Below are 27,397 nucleotides of genomic sequence, written 5' to 3' on the forward strand. Positions count from 1 at the left end.
GTTTTTGAGATGCTGTGTAGTTATGGAAAACAGATCTATATGATACATTCGGTCTGGGAAATTCCGATTCCGAATTCTCGTCATCTGATGAATCATCTCCATTAGAGCCAGAGTAATCTGGATTAGGTATGATGATACGTTCATCATTTTCATCGGAATCCCTTTCCGATTCGGAATTTGTTGCAATTTTTGAGGCTTTACGCTTTGGAATTGCGCTTTTCGGAAAATTTGTCAAGAATAAAAAATTCTTGTAATAAGCCGAGGAATACGCCTGAATTTTTCCGGAGCGTTTTGAGCAAAATTTTGAATTTTGTAAAAATTGTTCATATGCAAAATCCAAAATTTTGCTCAAAACGCTTCGAAAAAATTCAGGCGTATTTCTTGGCTGATTACAAGAACTTTTTATTCTTGATGAATTTTCCGAAAAGCGCCTCGTTTATTGTAAAAAAATTCATGAATGTTTTCACAAAAATTTTGCCATTAAGACGCCATTTTGAAAATACTAAAACGAAAAATCGATCTTTGAACCATGGATTCTCAAAGTTTAGACATTTATTCCATCGGTTAGTGAGATTCCAGGTTAATTACAGACTCGAAAAGCTTTGGAAAATGGTTCACAAAAAAAATAGGCACGAAAAATCACGTTTTTTTTTTGTTTAAACTGCATTTTGGGATAATAAATAAATTTTTTGAGGAATTTCATTGGCACAGTCGGAAAGAGTTATTGGCCGTTGAAAAGCAGTGTCCCGGTAGTGGCGTTTTGGCCGTTTAAGGGTTAAATCGTACGATTTCTATTTGAAATTATTTCATATTGAAAGTCTCAATTAAAAAATTTATGAATCTTCAGGATTCAAAGAATTGCATTTATTTAGTTAAAAATTCCTCCAGTTTCGGATAACAAATTTTGATTTTGAACAAGGAATTTTCCAAATCTGACAAATTCTGACTTTAAACAGACAATGTTTTTGTAAATCCTCTTTTTATAAATCAGACATAAAATGATCATTATAATTTTCCGTATCATTTCAATAATTACCTGTATCAAGACAAAATTTTAATTATTTACGAAATTCCCTGTTCCAAAGTAAAAATTATATTATTCTTTACAGGCATTTTTTTATATTTAATTATATTTATATATTTTATATTTAATTAATAATTTATTCTCATTTCAAACTCAGAATTGTAATTCTTCCAACAAATTCCTTTTACCATATTACATTTAAATTCATTTACGCATTTCCCCGTTCAAAAGTGAAAATTTTAATTCTTTATGGGAATTCCCTACTTCAACTGTAAAAATTATTTATCTTCGCTGAAATTCCGTGCCCCAAACCCAAAAATATAATTCTTCACTTAATTTCCCTGCCCCAAATTAAAAATTATAACAATTCAGAGAATTTTCAAAATCTGACCAATTCTGATTCGGAACTTTTTTCTTATATTGTATTTTTTATAATTATTCCACGTCCCAAATCAGAATTTACAATCTTTTAGAAATTTCCCTATCTCAATATCGAAATTGTCATTCTTAACTGAAATCCCTTGCATTAACTTAAAATTCTAATTCTTTTAGAAAATTCACTATTCCAAGTGAAAATATATTTCTCACAAATTGTCTTTTTAAACTAAGAGCTATTGCAATAGTAGGTATGAAACTACTTTTAATTTGAATATTATTACATTCGAGAGACAAATACCGATCATTTTCCCATTCATTAAAAACAAAAATTAGCTCATTTTTGTTCGTGATCCCATAAACCTCAATTTCTAAACATATCTCAAAAACTGGTCTAACAAATATTTTTTACCATTTGAAGAAATTTGTAATACAACTTTTCTACAACATTTCTGATACCAGGGTTGCTACCAATTTTTTATCTTAGAATTTCAGGTTTATTCCAGGTTTCTCAAAAAGAAATAAAAAAATTATATGGAAAGTTTTTAATGGAGAGACGGTGATTAAATGGGCATCGCCCACATGGGTGAACCCTTTTAACGGAATTCTTCAAAATAGAAATTAAATTATTAGGTACCATATCTCCACTGGAAGGATTCCGACACACCCAATCACCGGCTGAGACTGCACCAGGTTGTTGATAATTTGGATAATTTGGTTGATATCCTGGCCTCTGTGGTTGTTGAAACCCAGGTCTTCGATAATTATGTCCATTTTGTCCATATTGTCCACGGTGTCCATGTTGTCCATTTTGTCCATAACCTTCAGGAAATATTTTATCATACGGAATCGTAAGGACTTCGAATGTGTCCGCATTAATTTCCAAACCCCAGATTAAAATATAAATAAACGGCACCAGAAGTTCCTTCATGATTGTCTATCTATCAATTTCAGAACTGAAACACCAAAACTTTACAAGTTTATACCCAAATTTTCAATTACACTTTAAAATATTATAATATTTTTATCAAAGAAAAATATTTTTCAACATTATAACACAGAAAAAACAGAAGATAAACTTTACATCGATTTCCGACGAAAGATTCTCTGCAACAAAAATTAACTTCATATGGGATAAACTTTACACAAATATCGGTTCAACTTGCTTTTGTTTTTCCATGACAAACAGATGTTTTTTGAAAGACGCGAAGTTGGCTAAACAAAACTTGATCGCTCTAAAAAATTTTCTGCAACAAATTTTATTCTTAGTTTTTTCTGTGAATATTTAAAATTTGTTGTATATTTAAACTATTTATCCTAATTCCTTTTTACTTTTCGGAACTTAATTACAGAAATTACAGAATTGCAGAAGAAATTAATTACATAAGGATGGTTTTTGAAATTTTAAACCACCTCAATTTAACCTCGCAATTTAACGAGATTTCCAAAGTTTTTTTTAGCATTTTAAGAGATTTCAAAATATAAAGAAAAGTAAATGGGATTTCAAACGATTTTATAGGATTTCAAAATTACAGAAGTATATTTGCACATCTAATAAGATTTCAAAATATTTTAGACGATTTTAAAAAATGTCAAGGGATTTTCACGGATTTTTAGATATTAAGAGCAGTTTTGATCATATCATTGATTGCAAGGGATTTTAAGAGATTTCAAAAGATTCTAATACATACTTTGAGGGATTTCAAGAAAATCGGAAAGATTGCCACATATTAAAAAGATTTCATTGAATGCTAAAGAGATTTTAACCATTTGAAGGGATCTCATAATATTTCGAAATTATTCACGGAATTTCCAGGATTTTAAAATTTGATGGAATCTTAAAGAATTTTAAAGGATTTCTACAGTTCTTAAAGGATTTTAAAGGTATTTACAGGACTCTTAAAAGATTTTAATGAGTTAAAAAATACTTTTAAGGATTTTAAGTGATTTGGCAAGATTCCGAAATTTGGATTTGAAGGGATATCGTAATTTGTTAAAATATTTCACGGAATTTCAAGGATTTCAGGGGATTTTGAGAATTTCTTAAGAATTTTGTATAGATTTCAAGCGATTTCAAGAGTTCCAAAAAATTTTGAGGATTATCATATAATTTTAAGGGATTTTCAGAGAGTTTTAAATCAGTTTCGATGATTTTATAGGATTTCCAAAAAATTGTAAGGGATTTCAAAAGTTTTAAAAGTATATATACACGGATTATAAATAATTAACGGAATTTCAAAGGATTTATAGAAATTCGCATATGATTTAAAAGTGTTACGGGATTTACAAAAATTTCAAAATAATTCATTGGATTGTTATATGAAATATTGTACAATACAAAATAATTTAAACAAATAATGATATAATGTGCATTAGAGGTGTTAAAAAAAAGGAAGTCCAAATCTCAAATTGCATCTTTAATTTTATTCCTTTTGAGATAAAAATGAATTCCGTGGAAGGAAAAATAAATCTGATAATATTTGAAGGTCAAGGATCGCGAATTTGTCTGTTTTAAAAGAAAAATTAATTTTCGTGGAATAGGGTTAACTGTAACCCAAAATTATAAAGGATTTAAGATATGCAACTCCTTAGAATAAGTCTTTTCAGCATAAAACACAAAATTTAACTTTAATGAGTCGAATATTTTATATTCTATCTATTTTTTTCGTTAAAATAGACAAATTCACGACGACACCTCTAAATATTATCCGATTTGTTTCGTCTGACACGTGGTTCATTTTTAACCCAAAAAGGAACAAACAATCGAAAATGCAGTTTAGATTCGGACTCTTTTTTTAAACATCTCTGATGTGTATATAATAATATAAAAATAATTTTAAGAGCCAAAGCAGGTTTCAATTAGCACATTAAAAAAAATAATTGGAAAGAGCCTTACGTAATCAATGGACGCTTCCTGCACCAGCTTTTTGCTGAGACTTAATTCAACACTAATTAAAAAACGACCTTCCGAGGAACGACTCACTCTGTTGAGAAATCAAAGAGGACACTGAAGTCAGAATTCTCAGTCACTGAGTTAATTACCACAACTCCTTCTTCTTCGAATTTTATTTATTGTTCGACGTGCAGAAGATCAGACGACTGTGATTTATTTTGCATATCAAAAGCAACGGCTTAAGAAAAATTTGAATAGATGGTCCCATAGTGAGTCGTACGATGGATAGACGGATGGACGCACACCCGATTAAAACTATAATGGTTTCTGTCCAGGGCTACGAAACCCTAAAAAAGGACTATTTTTAAATTTAGAACGTTTTAAATTGAAAAATTTTGAATTACAGAAAAAAGGTAAAATTAAAATTGTAAAGCCTTTCAAAAATAAAAATGCACAGCTTTCAAAACTTAAAATAAAATAATTTTCATTTCTTATTTTTAAATCAAGAGTTTTATATTCAGAGCAATAAAAATTTGACAGATTCCTTAATTTCCTAAAAATCTCTGAACTCCCTGAATTCTCTAAAATCTTTCATTTCTATTAATTCCTTGAAATCTTCGAATATTCTAAATTCCCTGAATTCTTGGGATAATATAAATTCTTGAAGTTCCTTAAATTCGTTAAACGTTCTAAAATCCATAAAATTCTATAAATTGAATGAAATCCTTGAATTTTCTAAATTACTGAAAATCTCTGAATTACTTTCATTCTGGATTCTCAGAATTCCTGAACTATTTTAAATCCTTGCACGATTTAAATGCGTGAAAATCTATGCATTTCTTAAATTGTGTAAATTCCTTAACATTTCAGAATTTCTCAAACTCTCTGATTTTCTCAAATTCTCTGAATTTATCAAATTCTTTGAATTCTTCAGATTTTCTGAAATCTTCGATTTTTCTAAAACTTTTAAATTTGTTGCATTGCCTGAAATGCTTGAATATTCGGAATTCCTTGCATTCTCTAAATTTCTTGATTTCTCTGAATATTATGAATTTGTCAAATATTCTAAATTCCTTGTATTTTCTAAATTCGTTAAAATCTCTGAATTCCTCAATTTTTTTAAGATCTTTGATCTCTCTATATTTACTGAAATCCTTGAATATTCTGATTTCCACAATTCCTTAAATATTCTGAATTTCGAAAATTGTCTGAATTCCTTAAATATTCCGAATTCCAGAAATTGTTTGAATTTCCCAAATTCTCTGAACATCCTAAATTTCTAGAATATTCATAAATTGCGGAATTCTCGGAAATCTTTTAATATTCTGAATGCTTTGAATTTCTTTAATATTTTACATCCCTTAAATTCTTATTATTCTCCAATTCTCCTGAATTCCTTTAAATCTTCTGAATTCTCTAAATTCACAGAATTTAGAGAATTCCTCTGAATTGGATTTAATTATATAAAATTCGTTTGCATTCAGGGTGTCCTAGGCATTTAGGGAATTCTATCAATTAAAATAAATTAAAATGATTCAAGAAATTTAGACCATTTAGATGAATTAATACATATTTAGGAATTCATAAGGGAAAGAAATGAAAAATCATTCAAAACTGAATTTTTTTGAGGTATCTTTTTTTATTTTTTTAAGACCCTACCCATATTAATCTGTGAAAAAATAAAATTATTTTGCTTAAGAAATAAAACCATGCCTCTCAAAATATTAGTTTTTAGTGATTAAACATTACAGTTTTCGCAGTATGTTTTTTCAAGAAAAAACTTTACACGCTGCATGCACGACTTTATCCCATTTTATGGTGTATTATCTTGGATATTTATAATAATACTTTCGGTACCGAAACGATTACTTCGGACAAATATGAGGAACAAGAAAAAATGTTTACTCAGTCCGAATTTAAACCGAAAATCCCACTAACATGAGTGAAGCGTTAACAAATTACGCCTTTCAGGACTAATTGGTTAACGCTTCTCATGCATAGTAGCGTTCGCGATTCAAGTCCGGACTGGGGCAGATTTTATCTTGTTCTTTAAAAATAATTTGTACGAAGTTATCGTTTGAACATCGAAATTTGTATAAGTAGTCACGTAAGGCCTTTTTGTTTAACTTAATATTAATATTTCTTTTTTGTTATTAACTAAAAAGTCAAAGAAAAAGTGAAAATTTCAGAAAAACCCGCAAATTTCTGGCAGAGATTATTATTAAAAATAATAATAAATTACTTAAACAATTATTTTTGTTAATTCGAATTAATACCTCTCTATAATTGAACAGCGGACAAGACGTCGAAAATGTTTAAAAAAACTGCAACTTTCAAGAATTATTCAACGAGAATATTATTATAAATAATAATAAAGGATTTAAACCATTATTTATATTGGACTGAATTGATTCTTGCCTTGCTCAAACTGAAAAGTTGTAAAAAAGTTGAAAAATTCTGAAAAAACGGTGACTTTCTAACTCTATTCTAAAAGAACATTTTTATAAACAATAAGAAATTGTTTGAACAAATTATTTAAACATTTAATTATCAATGGAAGAAACATAAGACACATTCATGTAGGGGATATTTAAAAAGAAATTTTTGATTATTATGCTATGGATAATTGTGAAGAGATATTTTGCGTTTCCACTCAATGCACCTTATACTGAGGATTCGGAATAAAATGTACAAAAAAGTTTTTTTTCTTATGAGAAATATGTATTAAACTTCATGGGACTTGAAAATTCTCTAAATATATATATATATATATATATATATATTTTTTAACACATTAAATTTATTGTGGACTCGAACAAATTTGAGATCAATAAGCCTGAAAAATCGAGAAAAAATTTTGGTTCACCTTAGTGTCTACTAACCCGGAAAGCCAATGTTTTTTTATTTGTAACAGTAAATTTATACTCATTTAAATCAACCATCTTTTTATCATTTTCACTAATCTCACAGAAAGATATATTTGATTTAAAATATTAGTATGATAAATATGCCCTAAATTGTAAGAACCTATAAAAATAATAAAAAATGAGATTTCATTGTTCATCAAATTCATGAACATTGCTACCACATTTTAAAATTGAATAATTCAGTTTTTTAGAATTACTCATTTCTTTATTCGCTATCACCGTGTAATGAGCCTGAACGGCTCTATGAACAGGGAACGTTGCAAAGCCTGCTGAAATATTATTAGGGTAGGGTGGGCCGAGATGAGCATAGGGGGTAAGATGAGTCAATTTTCTCGTAGGTTATGATTTATTTTGTAACAATTTTTTGTATTAATATCAGGAAAAACATTATCAAACTTCTTTTTTGGAAATTTTTCGCTTAATGTTGAATAAATCTGGAAAAAACGAAAAACCTCTTCCTGTGCATTAACCTAACCTCTTCTTGTAGCAGACAGCAGGTTAGGATGCAATGTTTCATATTATCAGATTGTGCAGGGTGTTAATTATGGTGTAAACGTATAAAAAACTAATCTTGTCGACAAAAATGCTCAAAAAAAGTATGACAGCAGCACTGTTATAGTTATGATAAAATAATCTGATCAGAAGAGAGAGTACTGTTTTTCTGTGTGTATTTCTTAAATATTTTTGTTTGAAAACTCGTAAAATACTTTAAAAATAAGAAAAAACATTGTTGTGGTTTAAAAATACGGCAGACATTAAAAAAAAACGGTTTAATATCCCAAAATATATGAAATTCAGTGTCATGCAGTAATTGTAGTAGACTAGTCTAGTATTTGGGAGTTTACGTACTGTAGAATTTATCTTTTGCTGAGATAATTTACATTTCTAAGTTGAAAAATTGCTATATTTATTTCTGTAATACAATTATCAAAAGGTATGTGGATATTTTTTCGTTTTAAAATACTCTAAGTTAGCAAGACCCTTAATTATAAATAATATATAATAAGTAATTTAATTGAGTGACCCATCTCGCCCCAATGCCTGGCTCATCCCGCCCCATGCATGAGGCAATATGAGCCAAGCGCACTAGTTCTTTATTTTCGTTTCAAATTCAGCATATACTTCTTTAGTTACTTTTATCTTGGCAAATTACCTATAAGATCACTAATCACAGAAAAACAGATGACTGCCACGTCAGTCGTATGTTTCTACGACAGACAAAAGATATTATAAGTATCAGGACTCACTTTTCAGACGGCCCTACAGTCTCATAAAATACCGATTTCGAATAAAAATAGCATACATCACTGCTTTCGGTGTAATATACGATTATTTATTTGACAATGATAATACCTGTATATTTAAGAATATTTTATAATTATAAAAATCCTAAAAACTTTTGATATTAAGAAATTTTGGTCCTTTCATAAATTAAGGAACAAAGTTATTGAATTTTATAAATTAAATTGTCATATAATTGTCATATAATTGTTTCATAATTGTCATATACCTGTATCTAAAATAATTGTTTTCTTTTTTTCTTTTAAAATCACTCCCCTACAAATTGTTTCTTTTGGTGTCAAAATGTCTCCTGAATTTTAGCAGAATTCTTTTAAAATATTTATAGGTCTATCAATCCTATTTTTGCAAAAAAATCCTTATGGTATTTTAACTGCTGCTTTAATAAATTTTTTTTGTAATGCACTTTTTGTTTTTAGTGAAATATATCACTAAGATATTTTACAAAGTTAAAAAAAATGTTTAGGGACTTCCGAAGCCTTTTTAAAAAAATACATATTTTATTTTAATTGCCACTGTTGATGGATTCTTTTGATTTAAAATACAAAAGGATAAAGTGCCTATATACCAAAATAAAATTATCCATTAACGGCAACAATGAAAAAAAAAAACATTTTTTTCAATTTTGTCAAAAATCTGATGCATTTCGCTAATGATAAAACAATTATTTTATTGTCTACAATAAAATGAGCAGTTTTTCAAAAAATAGCCTCTCAAGACCACTAAATATATAGTTTTTCAATTCTACATATATTCAGGGGACGTTTTGAGACTAAATGGAAAAATTGGTAGGGGTGCCATTTGAGAATAAAATCTTGTTTCGATCACCCTTCACTTATTCCTATTTTTGTTTAATTTTTTGATTTTTTAATAAACTTCATTAGTTAAAATTTAATCATTCACAAGTGGAAAAATGTAGAAATACCTGGAAAGACCTGGAATTGCCCGGGACCGCTAGAAATTACACAAATTCAAATTTTTTACCCAACTTATAAATCTACAAAACAAAACGCACTTTTTCTTCAGACCAATAACAAAAGTTTGATTTTTACGATACGTCGTTACTCATGAGGTGAAAGGAACTGGCGATTAGATGACTCTAAACGTCAAAACTACCAGCACTCCTAGTAATAGCACTCGAGTAATTGTGTATTTAAGATTTGCGCAATGGATATTTTTATCCACAAAAGCCATTATATCTTTACGAGAGTCCTCACATATACATGCGGGCACCAAACCCAATCGACAATAGGCAAGAATTTATTAACATACTTAATTGTCGATTTTCTATTGATAAAGAAAAGACTGATTTCAGTGGTGAATTCGCGATTGACGAGATACTTCAATATATAAAGGTTTTGCATGAATAATAATCTGAAATTATGAAAAAAAATCCTAAAGTATTTTCCTATTCTCAAACAATTATATATAACGAGATATTGAGTGTATTATTGAAGAAAACCTAATTGGATTCGATTTGCGCAAAGGTCATGTATTTGTAGGATATTCTCAGTTTGCAAATTATTTATACTTGGTTAAATTTGTCAATTTTCAAACGAGGTTTTATGTAATAAGAAGGTGTGTATAATAAAAAAACTGACCTATGTTGCACTGTTGCTTATTGTATCAATCTTAGAATAAAATAATAAATGTGTTAAGTTAAACCAAGATAGTATTTTTTAATGTTTTGAATTATTTTTGTACATAATTGACGAATTAAAATATGTGTAAAATGTTAATCTGATGCATCTGTACAATTAAGAATTTCAACCGATAAAAAAAGTGTAATAGTTATGTTTTACGTTTCATATACCTGCGGACTAAATTGCACTAACTGATATGTCACATTATAAAATATCATTAATCATTTTTTGTATCTGATTTTCTTGAATATTTAATATTTCAACGTAGAATTATTGAATTAAAATTGCATTATACAATCTTAGAGACCAAACTATAAAGCTTAAGAAGAATTATTTACGTGAAACATTGCAATATCTATTCTGTATATTATATTAAAGACAGTATCGTTTTCTTACAAAGCCTTATTATTATTTTCATATACTAAAAGGGAACATTTTTTAATTTCATTTTTTTATGAATTTCATAAAAAATGCTGATGTGCGTTATTGACACTATGGACAGGTAAATATTAGCTCTCTTACATCGATCGGGCATAACGATATTTCGATGACAAATTTAACCTTCTAAATGTTCACTATCAGCTTAAAACCGGTTAAAACACTTCCGTTTCCATCTTAAAAGAAAGTAATAATCCCAATAAAACTTTTAGAATGTTTCACATTTTTGAAGAAATATTAAGGCCATGTATGGACAGCAGATTTTTTTAAGATAATTGTCAACATTTTCTTCAGAGACAAATCCACGTCTATACGAAATGAGATATGAAGTGAAAATATCGAAAAATTATATAAAACTTAAGTTTATATTTAAATTAAAAATCTGAATCTAAATTCATCAGTTCAGAAGGTCAAAGTTTAGTACTAATAAGTCCGTGAAACTGAGGCTGGCTTTGTATTTATTTCTGATCCTAATAATGTATCAAAATTGTTCATTATAAATAGTAAGAAACTAACCGCGCGCATAGCGCATGGATTATAGTTGCTAGTTAGAGATAGAAATTATTATTATTATTGGGAGCTTGCATTAATTTTGAGGAATTCCTAAGAGGTAGCCTTACTTGTGGCCGTGCAGAAATTTCCCCATCTTTCCCCATTTGAAGTTGGGTTCCGATGGGGTCCCTATCATAATATCTAGCCTAGAAAAAACTGTTTGGGGCCTCTATCAGAATATCTAGTCTAGAAACAAGTGATGGGTGCCCCATCAGGTTCTAGTAAAGAATTTCGTGTCTCGTATAGGTGTGGCAAATCTATCTTATCCTCTCTTTTTTTAAAGAAAAAAATTCCGTCTTATGAAAAACTGTAAATGTTCAGAAAAAATTACATTTCTTGTCATTCTAAAAAGTTTTAAAGTAGTCTAAAACGGCAAAAAACGAAATATTACAGGAAGAAAAATATCAATCGATTTCAATTATTCATTTAAAGTTTATTCTATTGATACTCCTGCTAACAGTTCATATATTTTATGTGTACATAATGTCGTATAATAATAAATATTTAATAAGAAAAAGAGAGTTCCAAATTTTTTGATCTGTAGCTTATGAGTATGGCTTTTTCATCGACTATCAACTCGAAGGTTTAGCGTAATGGTTAAGACTCCCGACTGCTAGGCGATAGATTTAGGTATAGAAGTATGTAGTTGTTCGATACTTCATAGCGTTAGAAATATTATTTGTATTATTATGTTTAAGAATGTAATATATGTATTGACTCTAAATAGGACCATTAATATTTAAAGTCAAAATACTTGCAATCAATTAATATTGATTTTTTAAATAACTTTTTTGTCCTATAAACTCAATTTTCATCACGTAACAGAAAGGGTCTAGACGGGACCCTACTAATCATCGGGCGATAAAAGGGCACTCTCGTTAGGGCCTGCTCAGAAGTTCTAGCTAGAACCTGGCTAACAGAGTTACAGAACTAGTCAGGCCCTTTCTATTTTCCCCGACGAGCGCTCGATTAGAAATAGGAAAATCTATCCAGGGCCCTACTAAACCCCAATCCAAATTTCTACATGGGTACTACATCTAATCTATAGCGATTTGCTATGTGGGGTTGATGTGGTAGATATTCCCATTATCGGAGCCAACTCCAAAGAGTGAAAAGGAAGATGGTCGCCGTCTTGACTGGTCATGTTCTTTGTTGTTCTCTTTAAATATAAAAATTGAAGTGTAATTTGTTGAAATTGGGTAATTTTTCTGGCCCATTTCTGGAGGAAACAGGCTTATTATATTTAGAGTGTAGTTTTTTTTACACAGGTGCCTGTATTTTTCTCACAAGGTGTAGGTGGAGTTTCGCTGATGTGCCGGCCCCTGTGGCCTGCACGGTTTCCAGAGCATGGAGCCCCGCGTAAATTCGGTGAGTGACGGTTCTATCGATGGTGATGGTAATTTGAATCGCGAGGTGCTTCACAAGAGCCTTGATAGTTTGAGGAATGAGTTATCCACGCAGAAAGAATTCTTGGAACAGGTAAATCGTTTAACTAATAACAGTAAAAGTATTGGAAACCAAAAAAGTTTCTGTCATCAATAACGAGTCTCAGGTTCAAAATGATAGAGAAGGCGTGGTTAATGCCCCTTTCACAAATCTGACCTCTCTCGAAAGCACAAGTTACAGAGGAAAAATGAAGCAGTTTGATGACAATTTCTTTAATAATTTTAAGACTAGACATACAGAATCGAATAAAACAGCTAATCCCACTAGAAGCCCTAGACTCCAAAATCGGTAGGGTAGACCGGGTATGGTTGTGCCAGGTTACGGTTGTGACAGTCACCATATTAGCGAAACTATAAGGAATACGCGGTAGAGTGCAAGGGGAAAGAAGAGCGGTAGGCCGGGTCCATATCATGTCACATGCGGCAAGTCTCTCTGCGGAAAGTCACACCTGCGGCATGTCACATCTGAGGCATGTCCCATCTGCAGCATGTCTCTTCTGCGGCTGTCACATCTGCGAGATGTCTCACCTGCGTTATGTCACAACTGCGGTATGTCACATCTGTGGCATGTCACACCTACAGCATGTCTCATCTGCGGCATGTCACAACTGCGGTATTACTACCCAGCGGCCTATCTCCCACGCGGAATTTCTCACTGTGAAAGTTACATTTTTGCGGCATCTCTCACCAGTAAAAATTCTCCCAGTGGCATCTCTCCCTTCCAACAAAATTTTAATGTTCAATTAAAAATTACCGAACTGAGGCAAGTCGCCCTGGACCAATTGTCTCCCCGGGGCCATCTCTCCCCCGAAAAAATTTTCGGGTTCATATTAAGATATTAAAACTGCGGCAAGCCTCCCGAGACTTATTGTCACATCTGCGGCGTCTCCCACACCGAAAAAATGTAACTATATTAGTTCAATAATACCTTGAACTAATACGCTTCGCATAAATTAGAACTCAGTAGGTAAAAAAGTCGAACTGGATCTCTTCATTTAATTTGTAATTTTATCGGTTTGAGTATAGAACCGACGCTATAGCAATACCGAATTACATCGATTAAGTAAGTCTTGAAATGGAGCAGTTCTTCATGTAAAACTCGCGTCATTCATAAGTTGAATATCAGTTGTTCTAAACCATCGAAACAGATACTGTTCCACTTTTGTATCGAGTACGTAACAAAATTTGAATCACAGTGCGTCGATATAAACATACTCGCTATGCTTCACTCCGTTCGACTCTGCTGGTTCGAATGACGACGAACAGCGAGGATCCAACGAATCTGTAACGTTTAAATTTGAGAGCACACGAGATTTGATATTTAAATAATTATTCTTTAATTTTTCCCAACACATATTGTCCGGCGCTTCAACTCAGCGCAATGTTCACGCGAAGCTCCTACGTTACAGATTCGTTGGATCTTCGCTGTTCGTCGTCATTCGAACCAACAGGGTCGAAAAGAGCAAAGCGTAGCGAGTATATCTATATCGACGCACTGTGATTCAAATTTCGTTACGTCCCCGATACAAAAATGGAACGGTATCTGTTTCGATGCTTTTGAACAGCTGACATTCACCTTATGAATGTTGCGAGCTCTACATGAAGAACTGCTCCATTCCAATACTTACTTAATCGATGTAATTTGGTATTGCTATAGCTTCGGTTCTATATTCAAACCGATAAAATTACAAATTAAATGAAGAGATCCAGTTCGACTTTTTTACCTACTGAGTTCTAATTTATGCGAAGCGTATTAGTTCAAGGTATTATTGAACTAATATAGTTACATATTTTTTTCGGTGTACCGAAAGACTTCCCAGCGGCATCTACCATTCGGGAAAAATTTTGTAATCCACATCAAACTGGAAAAACTGCGGCAAGCCTCCCCAGCATCATATCTCCCCCAAGAAGATTTTTTAAGGACTTCTAAACATGGAAAAAGTGCGGCAAGTCTCTCCAGCAGCATCTCTCCACCAAGAAAATTTTCTAATTAGTTCTAAGAATGGTAATACTGCAGTTTAGGAGAGTTACCGCATTTTTGCCATGTTTGGAAGTACTTAAAAAATTTTCTTGAGAGAGAGAGAGATGCCTCTGGGGAGATTTGCCGCATTTTTGTCATCTTTAAAACTACTTAGAAAATTTATTGGTGGAGAGATGCCGTTTGGGAGACTTGCCGCACTTTTGCCATTTTTAAAAGTCCTCACAAAATTTTTTTTGGGGAGAGATGCCGCTGAGGAGACTCGCCGTATTTTTGCCATCTTCAAAACTATTTAGAAAATTTGTTGTGGATAGATGCCGCTAGGGAGACTTGCCGTACTTTTGCCATTTTTAAAAGTCCTTATAAAATTTTCTTAGGGGAGAGATGCCGCTTGGGAGACTTGCCGCATTTTTGCAATGTTTGGAAGTACTTAGAAAAATTGTTGGGGGAGAGATGCCGCTGGGGAGACTTGCAGCACTTTTTCCATGCTTGGAAGTACTTAACAAATTTTATTGAGAAAGAGTTGCCGCTGGGGAGACTTGCCGCAGTTTTGACATTTTTAAAAGTCCTTACAAAATTTTCTTAAGGGAGAAATGCTGCTTCGGAGACTTGCCGCATTTTTGCCATGTTTGGAAGTACTTAACCAATTTTTTGGGAGAGAAATGTCGCTGGGAGGCTTGCAGCATTTTTGCCATCTTTAAAACTACTTAGAAAATTTGTTGGGGGAGAGATGCCGCTGAGGAGACATGTGGCACTTTTGCCATGCTTGGAAGTACTTGAAAATTTAATTGAGAAAGAGTTGCCTCTAGGGAGACTTGCCGTAGTGTTGCCATTTTTAAAAGTCATTACAAAATTTGTCTTGGGGGAGAAATGCCGCTTGGGAGACTTGCTGCATTTTTTCTGCGACAGGAGGTCCATTCGTGACAATGTGGTGAAAAAACCTTGCTAGCATTCACGGGCGTATACTGAGTAAGTCCGGTTAATTCTTTAAATTCGGAAAGGATCTGTGAAAATCTCGAAGACAACTGGAATGTACAGATTGAAGGTTGATCAAAAGAAATAACTTTCCCATAAGAACTAAGATTAGTGAGCGGGTCTATTAATCGTTTCCCGTGAATGTCCACAAGAAAACGATAATGATTGAGCAAGTCCGCCCCTATTATCGGATATGGAACTGCTGCAATACAAAAATTCCAGACAATTGGACGTCGCAGTCCAATATCAATGGAAAGAATAGTTCCCCCATAAGTGTTAATACCCGAATTATTGGCGGAAAAAAGTTTAAGACTCGTTGAACGCTTCTTCAAATTTTTGCCAACGGGCAGAATGGAGATGTCTGCACCGGTATCAATTAAGAATTTTTTTTGGGAATTTTCATCACGGATCAAGAGATGCTTTAAATGATTTGGAACCTGAACATTCACCTCCCCAATATGGGTTCCAACTAGTTTTCCGGTTTTGTGCCACTCTGCCAAGAACAGGGATTCTCGCATGAATGTGCTTTATCGCCATATTTTTTATGCAACCAGCACAACTTCGATTTGGTTTTTGACTCATTTGAATTAGCTCTAGAATTAGAACCTGAACGTGAGCGCGTTTTACCCGAGCTCAAAAGCTTAATTTGTGAAGCCAAACGATCGATTTTAGTTTCTAATTTATCGAGATCAGACTTAAATTGACTTGATGAACCGCTGATGCCGGTGGAAACCGCCGCGACGTATGAATGATTAATATTCGAGACTTCGACAATTTTGTCGACTAATTCCGCAAGTTCTTGCAAATCATCAATTTTAGTAGCAGCTAGAATCGCGCGCGGCTGACTAGGCAGTTGTTCTAGAAATATGTACCTTATTACAGTTTCGCTACAAGTCCCATCGTTTAAATTGCGCAAACGACACAAAATTAATGATGGTTTCCCGTCAGTTAACACTTCGCCTTTCAATAATTGTCGCAATCTACTTTCGGAGGAACAAGAATACGTTGAAATGACGCGTTCTTTAACTTTTTCATAATAATCCGGTGGTTTAGGCGTAGCAGTAATTAAATCTTTAATACACACTATAATTTCAAAACCTAACGCAGGTATGATATAGTCAACTTTAGTTGCATCATTAGTAATCCTAGCATTACGGAAGGTAGATTCAATATGGATAAACCATAGAGCAGGATCTTTCCGAAAAAAATCTGGGAGTTTAGGAACTCTATACGAATCTATTCGAGGATTCTGAACATGGTCGTTTTGCAACCCGGCGATTTGAGGTTTAAGCTCCTCTATTTGTGATATCGCTGGATCTAACAACGCGTCCTTCGGGTCAGAAGTCGACATAATTGATATTCAAATCAGCTTACAAAGTTAGAAGTTGACACTCACAAAGATTATATCGTTAATCTTATAAAAATTATATCGTTATTATATCATAAGACATACGGAGAGTATGTCGTTATTTCACAAGAATTTCAAATGACTTAATTACACATTTGGTAAAATCGTAGTAATAATTAGATTAAAACTTATTACGCGAGTTACATTTCATAGAGACGCACACTGAAAATAAAAATACAAAGTTGTACCTACAAAGGACCTCGTCGAAGAAAGTAGAACGTCAGTTGAAACATCTGAAGTTGCTCCGAAGTTTTGGTTAGTAAGGCCTCGAAGATGATCTCCAATTAGAATAGTTAGGAATTCGATCCTGGTAAAGGTTAATTTGGCAGGATACTTCCAAAGCCTGCAGCGACATGTGTCCAAAATAGCGTCGTTCCTCCAAGAAAAAATAGAATTTCCAAATCCAAAATTATCTCAATAATCCTTGCTTCCATCCATTGTCATAAAAGCTTAGCATCCAGCTTGGTTGTAAATAAATAAATATTCCATATTAGTTATCCAAATAACGAAGTCGGTGAAAATCCATCAGTGAAAATTTTAACAATTTTCAGGCCACGTGCCACCGAACGTAATCACGTCGGGGTCACCAATTTGTAGGTTCCAGTATTTAAATTATAAATCATTGGTTATGAGCGACCTACTCCGCGTATTAGTGGCCGTGGCAGTAAAATGACTTTAGTTATAACAAACTAACAACTTTATTAATTAAATAAGTACATTGCTCGTGTCTATGAAGTTGCGCCCATGATGGTTACCAAACCGACTCTGTCTCATCTCTATCCCCGTCTCGAGAGGCAACTCTACTCACGCCCGCTCGCTCCGCCATAAACGTTCTGTATACCAGAACGAAACTCGCTAGTCTTTCGCTAAGCATAAAGTTCGGTCGAGGGTACCAAGACCCTACAAAGGGATGACTACAGTGGTAACCTGGAAACCCCTACAGACATAGAGCTAAGAAACATCCGTAAATAAGAAAAAGAACTCGAAAGAATTAGTATGGCAGTCGTTCTCGACTACTGGCGTTTCATCCCATGATATTGAACTTCTGTGATCAGAATTGGATGCACACTGTCAGATTAATACTAGGAGAACCGTTAGAACAGTACGTGTTTGCCGTTGCTGCGCTTTAATGGCTGAGTCTCTACATATCACATCGAGGCATATCGCTACTATATGCATGTCGAAGTCCCATTATGTAGCCTTCGTTTTCATTAGGTGCCGTTTTACCGAAGTGTAAACAGTATAGTTTTTGTAGCATTGAAGATGTCGGCTTACGTACCAACAAAACAGCATTTCCAAAAAGTTTTACTTTTCTTTTTCAATTCGAAGAAAAGTGCTGCTGGCAGTTATCGATTGCTTTTGGAAGCTTACTATCGATTAAAATGTGTATTTCTTGGATTCGGAAATATGAAAGTGGTGATTTCGACGCGGAGTACAAAGTACGTCCAGCGCATCCGGAGAACATCGAGGATGACGAATTGGAGATATTACTTTGTGAAGACCCGTGTAAAATGCAAGATGAGCTTGCAGAAATATTTAGAGTTGATCGTTCAACCATGTCTAGACGCTTACATGCACTGGGAATGTTCCAAAAGCAAGGAAATTGGGTACCGTACGAAGTTTAGCCAAGAGACGTGGAAAGGAGATTTTTCCCTTGTGAACAGCTTCACCAACGGCAAAATCGGAAAAACTTTCTGCATCGTATTGTCACTGGCAATGAGAAGTGGAATCGCTATGATAACCCTAAACGTACGAAATCGTGGTTTAAGTCCGGCCAACCATCAACATTAACACCGAAACCGAATATCCATGGTTCGAAGCTTATGCTCTGTATTTGGTGGGATCATCAGGGTTTAGTGTACTATGAGCTGCTCCAACCTAACGAAACCACCATGGGTGACCTTTGTCGAAAATAAATAATCGGATGGAGCCTAGCATTGAAGGGAAAATTGCCGCAATATGAGTAGAAAAACGATAAAGTTATTCTTCTGCATGACTCATGGTCTGTCTGAGCAACCATTCACTTTTTATGAACGCGGAAAATATCAAGCCGTTAGCAGCCAAGAGAATGTTTAAATAACACTTTTGATGTGCTAGTAAAAATTTCTTGTTCCTTCGTTTTTATTAAAAACAGCTACAATTTTTTCTAAAGTTGTATACTATGGGATTCACAAGGCGGTCCATAAACTGAAAGTAGGTTTCAGGTCCACCAAATTCTTGCCAACTTAAACATGATTATGGAAATTGTGTAAGTATAGGGTAGTATTACTCAATCGAGAGAGCTAGAATAAAAGTGCTTTTAAGAAAGCACCCTCGATACGTAGCAAGTCAGTTGATAGAACGCATTGAATTGTCATTAACTCACATAATTACAATCCTATGTTTGGGAACGTTGCGTGAGTTCGAGTGTTGTTTGGAATTAGTGCATAAACTGGAGCAAGTTGAAAAGATGCGACTTTGCCATATTTTGAGTTCGCTGACGCCAGGAGTGGTGCCATAAGACGGATATCTCTGGCATGCACAATAGTGATTCTGTATATTTTTAAATTGACACATGGCATTACATAACCTAAAAATACACAGGAGTAGCTACAGCGCATGCCAAAAATATCCGCGTTCTGACACCACTGGACGTCAGTCATATAATTTCTATCTTTTTATATACTACAAAAATTACGTCTTTTCATAAGATCGCATGATATTTTCATTAATTGATTTCTCAAATATGAAGCTCTGAAAGGTTCCAAAATTTTAACCAGAGCTTCAGTGCATTTTAATAAACTGTCATCCAAATATCTAACGATTCTAATTTATAATTCTATTGCCGAGGTACTCCCTTAAATTTGAAGAGGCAGTCGATAGGTATTTGATATTTAGCAATTTCTTTGTATTCAGATTTAATATTGCACCTTCGATTTCTGATAATAAAAGATAAATCCTGTTTAATATAGATTTTACAGTGCAAATAATATCATCAAATATTTGTATATGTAAAGAGGATATCTGTGAAAAGTTTTGATAGTAATGGTGATTAATTTTGGAATTGAGATGATTTAAAGAACTAGAAGCTCTTACGGGGGCTACGCGCGCGACCCACTGTACTTTCATTGTAAATATTCTATTTGGAAATTAAGTTCAAGAAAATACCACAATAATAATTTTTACTTTAATAACATCTATTTATACACGACTTCGCATGGGTACCATATACGACGAAAGACCGGGTTGTGTACTCGAATTTTGATAACCCGACTAAACTCGGGAGGTGGCTTTCTGCAATTTTCCTCTCATCGGACCAAACGTTTAAGCGAATGTGAGTACTTTGAGCAAACTCGTATGTAGCTGTATTGTAACTAAACTATTGTAAACTAAACGTTTTATGAAACTTCTTTCAATAATTAATAATTAATAATTCTGGTAAATTTAACAAATAGCCTAGAAAAGAGGCATCACAAAGACAATCTTAGTTAACTTCGTAAACAAATTTGAATAATACCCAACTCTCAATATGTTTATGAAAATTGTTTGAATGATGAATAATTATTATGAATTTACAAACTAACGTGGAAAATGATCATCAAAAGACATTCTTATTTCATTCCGTAAACAAATTATGCCTTTTCCTTGAAAAATAGCCAAGCTATAAATATGTTGATAAACATTTTTTAAATAATTAATAGTTGTAGATTTTCAAAGCATCAGAGAGAAAAAATCATCGAAAAGATATTTTTAGATAATTGTGGTAAAAAGTTAAGCCTACTCGTAGAAAAAAAGGAAACTATTAATTTTTTAATTGAAATTACTTCAATAATTAATAGTTCTTGTAAATTTACAAAGCAACATAGAAAAGAGTCATCGAATGGGCATTCCTAGTTGATTTCGAAAACAAATTAACTCGTAGGATAAACGTCAAACTCTTAATTTTTTAAATAAAGTTGTTTAAATAACTAATAGATCTCGTAAATTTGCAAAGCAATATAAAAAAGAGTCACCGGATAGACATTCTTAGTCGACTTCGAAAACAAATCGATTCGTAGGATAAAGGCCAAACTTTTAATTTTTAAATTAAAATTGTTTAAATAATTAATAGTTTTCGTAAATTTGCAAAGCAATATAGAACAGAGTTACCGAATAGACATTCTTAGTCGACTCCCCAAACAAATTGACTTATACAAAAAGTGCAAACTCTTAATTTTTTAATAAAAATTATTTAAATATTTAAAAGTTCTTGTAAATTTGCAAAGCAATATAGAAAATGTCATCAGATAGACATTCTTAGTTCCGATCGAAAACACAATGAATTGTAGGATAAAGGCCAAATTTTAAATTTTTTAAGTAAAATCGTTTTAATAATTAATAGTGTTTTTGGAAATTCGCAAAGCAAAAATAAAAGAATTGAAAAAAGTAGAAGAATAAATAATAGACATTCTTATTTAACTCCGTAAACAAATTTAATTGTAGGAAAAAGTTCAAAACTCTTAATCTTGTTATTAAAATTGTTTAAATAATTAATAGTTCTTGTAAATTTACAAAGCAACCTAGAAAAGAGTCACCGGATAGACATTCTTAGTCGACTCCGTAAAGAAATTTACTTGTAGAAAAAAGGTCAAACTCTTAATTTTTCAATTAAAATTGTTTAAGTAATTAAAAGTTCTTGTAAATTTGCAAAGCAATATAGAAAAAATTCATCAGATAGACATTCTTAGTTGACTCCTTAAACAAAATTACTTGCAGAACTCGTAGAAAAAAGTCACTTTTAGTTTTTTGATAGCAATTATTTAAATAATTAATAGTTCTTGTAAATTTACAAAGCAACTTAGAAAAGTTTCATCGGATAGACACTCTTAGTTAACTTTAAAAACAAATTGATTTGAAAGACAAAGGCCACACTTTTAATTTGTAAATTAAAATTATTTAAATAATTAATAGTTCTCGTAAATTTTCAAAGCAATATAGAAAAGAGTCACCGGATAGACTTTCTTAGTTGACTCCGTAAACAAATTGTCTCGTGGAGAAAAGGGCAAACTCTTAATTTTTTAATTAAAATTGTTTAAATAATTAATAGTTCCTGTGAATTTACAAAGCAACATAGAAAAAAGTCATCGGATAGATATTCTTAGTTTAGTTCGAACACAAATTGATTCGTAGAATAAAGACCAAACTTTAAATCTTTAACTAACATTGTTTAAATAATTAATAGTTCTTTTGTGAAGGAACATAGAAAAGGGTTAGTTGACTCCGTGAACAAATTGACTCGTAGAAAAAAGGGCAGAGTCTTAATTTTTTAATTTAAATTGTTTAAATAATTATCAGTTGTTTTGTAAAGCAACATAGAAAAGAGTTAGCAGCATAATGAATTAAACTTATTCTTTAAAGAAGAGCCATTTATGAAAATTGTTTTAATAATTCAACTTTTTGAAGATTAAATAAATGCTAAAAGCCATAAATGAGCTCATCTCGAATTCGGCACGATCGCTGCAACTTAATCGCTAGGAATGTTTACATACAATAATGTAAACAGATACCTCGAACGCGAGCTCGAACGTGCCTGTTTCACTTTTCTATCACTCTATGAGAAGCTGCGACCTGCTTTCAACTATAGGATAAGCAGCAGTAGAGTTTTTTAATAAAAAAATAACATACCCGTGTTTCGAATTTAAAATACACTATTTTATTTTATACAAAATAGAAAATTTATCCCAAGTATGACCTTATTATGGAGGATTTATAAGGAATATGAAAGCTTTGATTAGACTCACCATTTGTATAGTTTTTATGCTGAATATCTTACATTTAAGAATTAAACACTTCCAGACTTGGTACTCACAAAAGATTTATATGACTTGTGATGCTTATCATCAAACATTATTCCTTTTTATACTCACGAGCCGGGTTATAAGGCTATCTTTATTTATCCGACATTATGTATTTATATTTGCAATACATTTAGACCTCGGAAATAATTATTAGAGGAAAGTATGCAAGAAAATGTTAACTATTCTTCTATAACTTTCAGTAGATTATATTACAATGAGAAATATTAATTGAAATGGAAAGGATTCAGGCAGAGGAAATAATAAGTGAGATTTTTAAAATTATATCTCTGTCTACTAAATATATGATTATTTATTTCAGTTTAAAATCTAAATCCAACCTACTGCTATTAAGAATTCAGAGGAAATTTTTGAAAACAATTTGAAAAAACCTGGATTTAAATCTTGAATATATTCTTTAATATTGTAAGGTATTTAAGATTATTTGCTTCATAAAAATCACCATGCTTTTTTGACTGTCTTATAAACTATTTAGTCGATTCTCGAGAGTTCGTGTCCGATTGGACTTAAAAAAAGTCAAAGATACCACAGGAAACAAAAGATTCACCTTATATGAATTTTGGTAAAGAAAAAACAAATTTGGTACAAAATTGTCCTTCAAATCCACCTTTTGATTCTCCATGTTGCCCACCATGATTATGTCCATGTCCATGGGATCCCTCTTGTTCTCCACCAAATCCACTATGATAATGACCAACGTAATGTCCAACAAATTTACCTTGTCACACAATCCATGAAGAATTCAGTTTGGAGAAGTTAACGCAGATACCACTACCATCATCGGGAGAATAATCTGAAAAATCAACATAGATGATACAAAAATATATAACCTGCTATCTTCCCCAGATCACTGTTCTACATCACAGACGTTCAGTAGTTTAATTGTACTGGAAAAATGGAGATTAATAAAAAAGAGGATTGTTCAAAAAAAGATTTCTTTAATTATTAAAAACTTTTCATATCATATGCGATGTCCCGTAAATTTCTGTGAAAAATTCTGCTAAACCCCTCCTCAGAACTTTCTACTATGAAGACAAAACTAGAAATTCAAGAAGGTAAAGAAATTTTTAAATGCTTGTATTTGAATTGATCTACTTTTAGAATGTCTTAAATTAAAAAAATACAATTTAAACTATTGCATTTATCAAATATACAATGCTATACTTTTCCACATAGTATTATTTTCGATTTCCACTTTTTTTTTCTAACAGCTATTCAAACATAAAGTGATTATATACAATTATCTTGAGGGTTTTCTAGAGAAAGGTATTTTGAAAATATTTTAAAAAATCCGAAATTAAATTCTCTTTCCAAAATTGTATCCGTTTCTACCGCGTTTACGCATTTTTCATCTAATCCTGTTTCCAAAAATTCTCTCCTCTTTTATAAATTTTTATCATCTTTTTCTTTCTTCTATTAAAATGATCAAAAAACAATTAATTAAACATCAGGGTTGCTACAAGTCATAGAATTCTTGAGTGTGAGGGAATTTAAAACTAGTCAGGGAAAGTCTCTCTGACTCTAACTTTAAGAAAACCTAAAAGTGACAGTACATTTTAAATGTTCATCATATAAGATATCTTAAGAGTTGCTCTAGGCCTCGCGCCTTTACCACACAAAATCTGAATAAAATTTTACTTAAACTTATGGAGCATAACACTTATTGGAATTTGAATTCAAAATCATAGATGCAATTTTCTTACATTATTAAATGACAATATTTCTTTGTATTTTTAGTTTTTCTTTTTTGGTTAAATTGAACTGTTTTTAGTTAAGAATGATAAAATTATTGTAATTAAAATACCCATTATTAAATTTCTTGTTGGCAGAACAAATCATTTTTGGTAGAAATTTACTTTTTTTGGTCAAAGGTCAAAGGTGCACATGATAGAAACCAAAATAATCCAAAAAAAATTTTCGCTGTTTTTTTGTAAAAAGATATAGTAAAAATCTCAATTTTAATATGATAATAAGTCAATTTGTGAGTACTTATGTGTTGAATGTGTGGTCAAAATTTCAGAAGGATCGGCCCACTGGTTCCGGAGAATTCGTGTGGGCAGTTTCTCAAAAGCTTGTTTTGAGAAAAACACGTTTAAAGTTTTTTTTTTACACAAAATATCATTAAAAAAATCTTACCAACATTATTCTGCGATGCCTGAACCATACGAAGTGCCTACTGTTTGGTCAAAACTGTCATTTTCTACCTATCTGGCCTTTTTTCTTTCCGCTCTGGCCTCCTTTGAAGTGCCCAAGCTGTGGCAGTTCGCATGTTCGACTCGCGTAAAATCGTGATTGTCGACGTAATTCATGGAGCTTGGCCCAACAGCGTAAACTGCTGTTGAAATAGCAACAGAGCAGTTTCAAGGTCCGTTTTTCCTTCGAAAACTTACAGGTATACGCTTATAAATCAGCACAAGAGAAACTAAATTTACAATAGAATACAGGAAATAGTATGATTTATAGAAACAGCTGTTTTAATAAATAGAAAAGGCACGGAAGAGGAGATTAGAGCGGATGGGTCGGGCGAGTGCGCCGGGCGAGCGCACGATATTCTTAAATACATATCCATTCGAAAAATGTAAAAAAAAATTTTCAACAGTGACCAACTAGACTACATTCTTAATAATTAAACTATTTGGTAAAAAATGGACGTATTCTGTTAAAAATTCGTTTTTTTTGTAGACAATTATTTTCTTTGTTCAAAATTAATCTTTTTAATAGAAAAATAATTTATTTGGTTGTTGATTCGTTTATTTTATTACAATATAACTTTTTTTATTGAAAATTTAACTTAATTGAAAATTCATGTACTTTTTTTGTTAAAATCTCGCCTGTTTGGGCAGAAAATGAATCTCAGGAATTGACTCCTTATCTTTTTGGTTAAAACTTAAATTTTTTGATGTTGAAAACCTAATTATTTTGCTGTAAATTGGTTTGTATTTTGATTAAAATATTATCATTCCTAATTAAAAATTCATGCATTTTGTTGAAAATTGGTCTTCTTAGGTAGTAAATTAATGTATTGGTTGAAAATTAATCATTTAAGTTAAAACTTTATTTCTATAGTTAAAAATTCATTTCTTTAGTTTAAAATTAAACTGATTTGTTGAATTTTTTTTTATTTGAGAATTTATTTTATAACTGAAGAACATAGTTTTTTTTATTAACAAATTAGCAATATATTCATAATTAAAATACATATACACTCACTATTCCTTTGCTTTTCATGACGAAATTCCTAGCATTTTTAAATTAAAATCTCGTAGAAATTTATTACTTTTAGAAGATTTGTATTCCTTCTGATGACTGCACTTGGCACTTTCCTTCATTTATACTCCACTCTGGAAAATGGGGTGATAAAGGCTATCGTTATTTGCAAGCTATTCAATATACAAAGACAATATTTTTCTGGAACATTCATTAGGGAAATTTTACAAGACTTTTGTGTATAAGATATTATTTTCTGCATCCAATTTTTCCGTGGTGATTTTGATAAAAAATTGAAAAATCCCAAAAGAATTGGTCAGTTTTTTCTATCGGTAATTACGAGTATAATGCATATTAGCTAATATAAACGTTTATTTTTCGGCCTGCTGGCCTTAAAAAATTAACTTGCTTACACTTTCATTTTTTAACAGAATTTGTTTGCAACTAACTCTTAAAAACTAACATCCATTTACACCTACCTTATCCTTAAGCCCGCTTGCTCTTATTGACTTGCCTCCTCGCTTCACCTCACCTCGCCTCGCCTCACAAGCATGTTCCTACTTACTCGCTTTGCCTAGCATTGTCAAACTCTGCCTCCGCGGCTATTAACTAATACTTATCTACTATTCACAAGATTTATATTTTCCTTATATTTACTTTCTCTGCCATCTAAAATCTTTCCTTCTCCACTCCTCTTCCTCCTTCCTTCACTTCTTCTCCATCTTACCCAACACCCCCCTCACCCATGCTATTGCCCTTTTGCCCGTCCCCCTTTGATACGCCAATACCCGCATGCTTCTCCTCCTTCCTACTTCCTCACACTCCTCCAAGCATTACTCCGCTCTTAACTCCCCCTTCCCGCACAATAAACATATCCCCTTATCCCTAGAAAGCCACAACCTATTAAAATACTCCATGCACCTACCTCTCATCCTCACTGTATGCTCCTGACTCCCTTTCTCTCCTTTCTCATATTAATATTGTGCACTCTCCCTTGGCATACTCCATCAATAGTTCCTGTTAAAGCTTGACTTTCATATTTTCTCCTCCGCTGCTGCCTTCTGCCTCCCCATGCCGTTCTTCTTAAACATCTCAAACACCTTCCTTCCTCATGCATCCTTCTCACTGAATCCATCTGCAGTCCATTGGTTCTAAAATACAGTTCTTTCAACTTACATCTTCCTACACCCTCTCCTGTCTTCATTTTCCCACCAACATACTTCCCCCTCTTCCAAAAATTTCTCCTTATATTTACACGCTTGACTTCCCGTTGTAAAGCTCGTTTTCCCCGTCTCCTTTCTGATAATATAATTAGGCGTATTCCTTGACAACCCCAGTCTCCACATTGAATATCTCTCATGTATCATGTTAACCTAATCACTTTCTTTCCATATCGACA

At 32.3% G+C, this 27,397-nt stretch overlaps 2 protein-coding genes and 1 long non-coding RNA gene across 11 annotated transcripts in view; all 3 read right to left on the bottom strand.

Annotated features, from left to right (window-relative positions):
- Positions 1 to 22,791, bottom strand: part of LOC117176949 (levansucrase-like) — a 30,096-nt gene extending 7,305 nt beyond the window's left edge. For 2 of the 9 annotated variants that reach the window (XM_033367365.1, XM_033367357.1), the window contains exons 1-2: positions 22,717 to 22,791; positions 2,037 to 2,355 (exon numbers count right to left, since the gene is read on the bottom strand). In XM_033367365.1, coding sequence (XP_033223256.1) covers positions 2,037 to 2,330 — 294 coding nt within the window. In that variant the 5' untranslated portion in view covers positions 2,331 to 2,355; positions 22,717 to 22,791. Of the gene's footprint in view, positions 1 to 2,036; positions 2,370 to 4,295; positions 4,640 to 9,443; positions 9,614 to 17,149; positions 17,419 to 22,716 lie in introns of those variants that run through there. The other 7 variants (XM_033367358.1, XM_033367361.1, XM_033367359.1 and 4 more) reach the window with 7 other exon arrangements.
- On the bottom strand, positions 16,019 to 16,900 carry LOC117176552. Its single transcript, XM_033366805.1, has one exon. The coding sequence runs from the start codon at positions 16,898 to 16,900 to the stop codon at positions 16,019 to 16,021; it is 882 nt and encodes a 293-aa protein (XP_033222696.1).
- Positions 22,792 to 23,135: 344 nt separating the features above from the next.
- On the bottom strand, positions 23,136 to 26,576 carry LOC117177158. The gene is made up of 4 exons (XR_004467673.1): positions 26,478 to 26,576; positions 26,002 to 26,132; positions 24,928 to 25,126; positions 23,136 to 23,584 (listed from the first exon to the last, which is right to left on the bottom strand). It is a non-coding gene; the product is annotated as an uncharacterized LOC117177158 (long non-coding RNA).
- Positions 26,577 to 27,397: the final 821 nt, after the last annotated feature.

Source organism: Belonocnema kinseyi, chromosome 7 (assembly GCF_010883055.1).
Source record: "Belonocnema kinseyi isolate 2016_QV_RU_SX_M_011 chromosome 7, B_treatae_v1, whole genome shotgun sequence".
Classification (NCBI taxonomy): Eukaryota; Metazoa; Arthropoda; class Insecta; order Hymenoptera; family Cynipidae; genus Belonocnema; species Belonocnema kinseyi.

Excerpts from the sequence above, each read along its gene's own strand:
- LOC117176552 (XM_033366805.1), bottom strand. The coding sequence starts at position 16,900 with ATGTCGACTTCTGACCCGAAGGACGCGTTGTTAGATCCAGCGATATCA.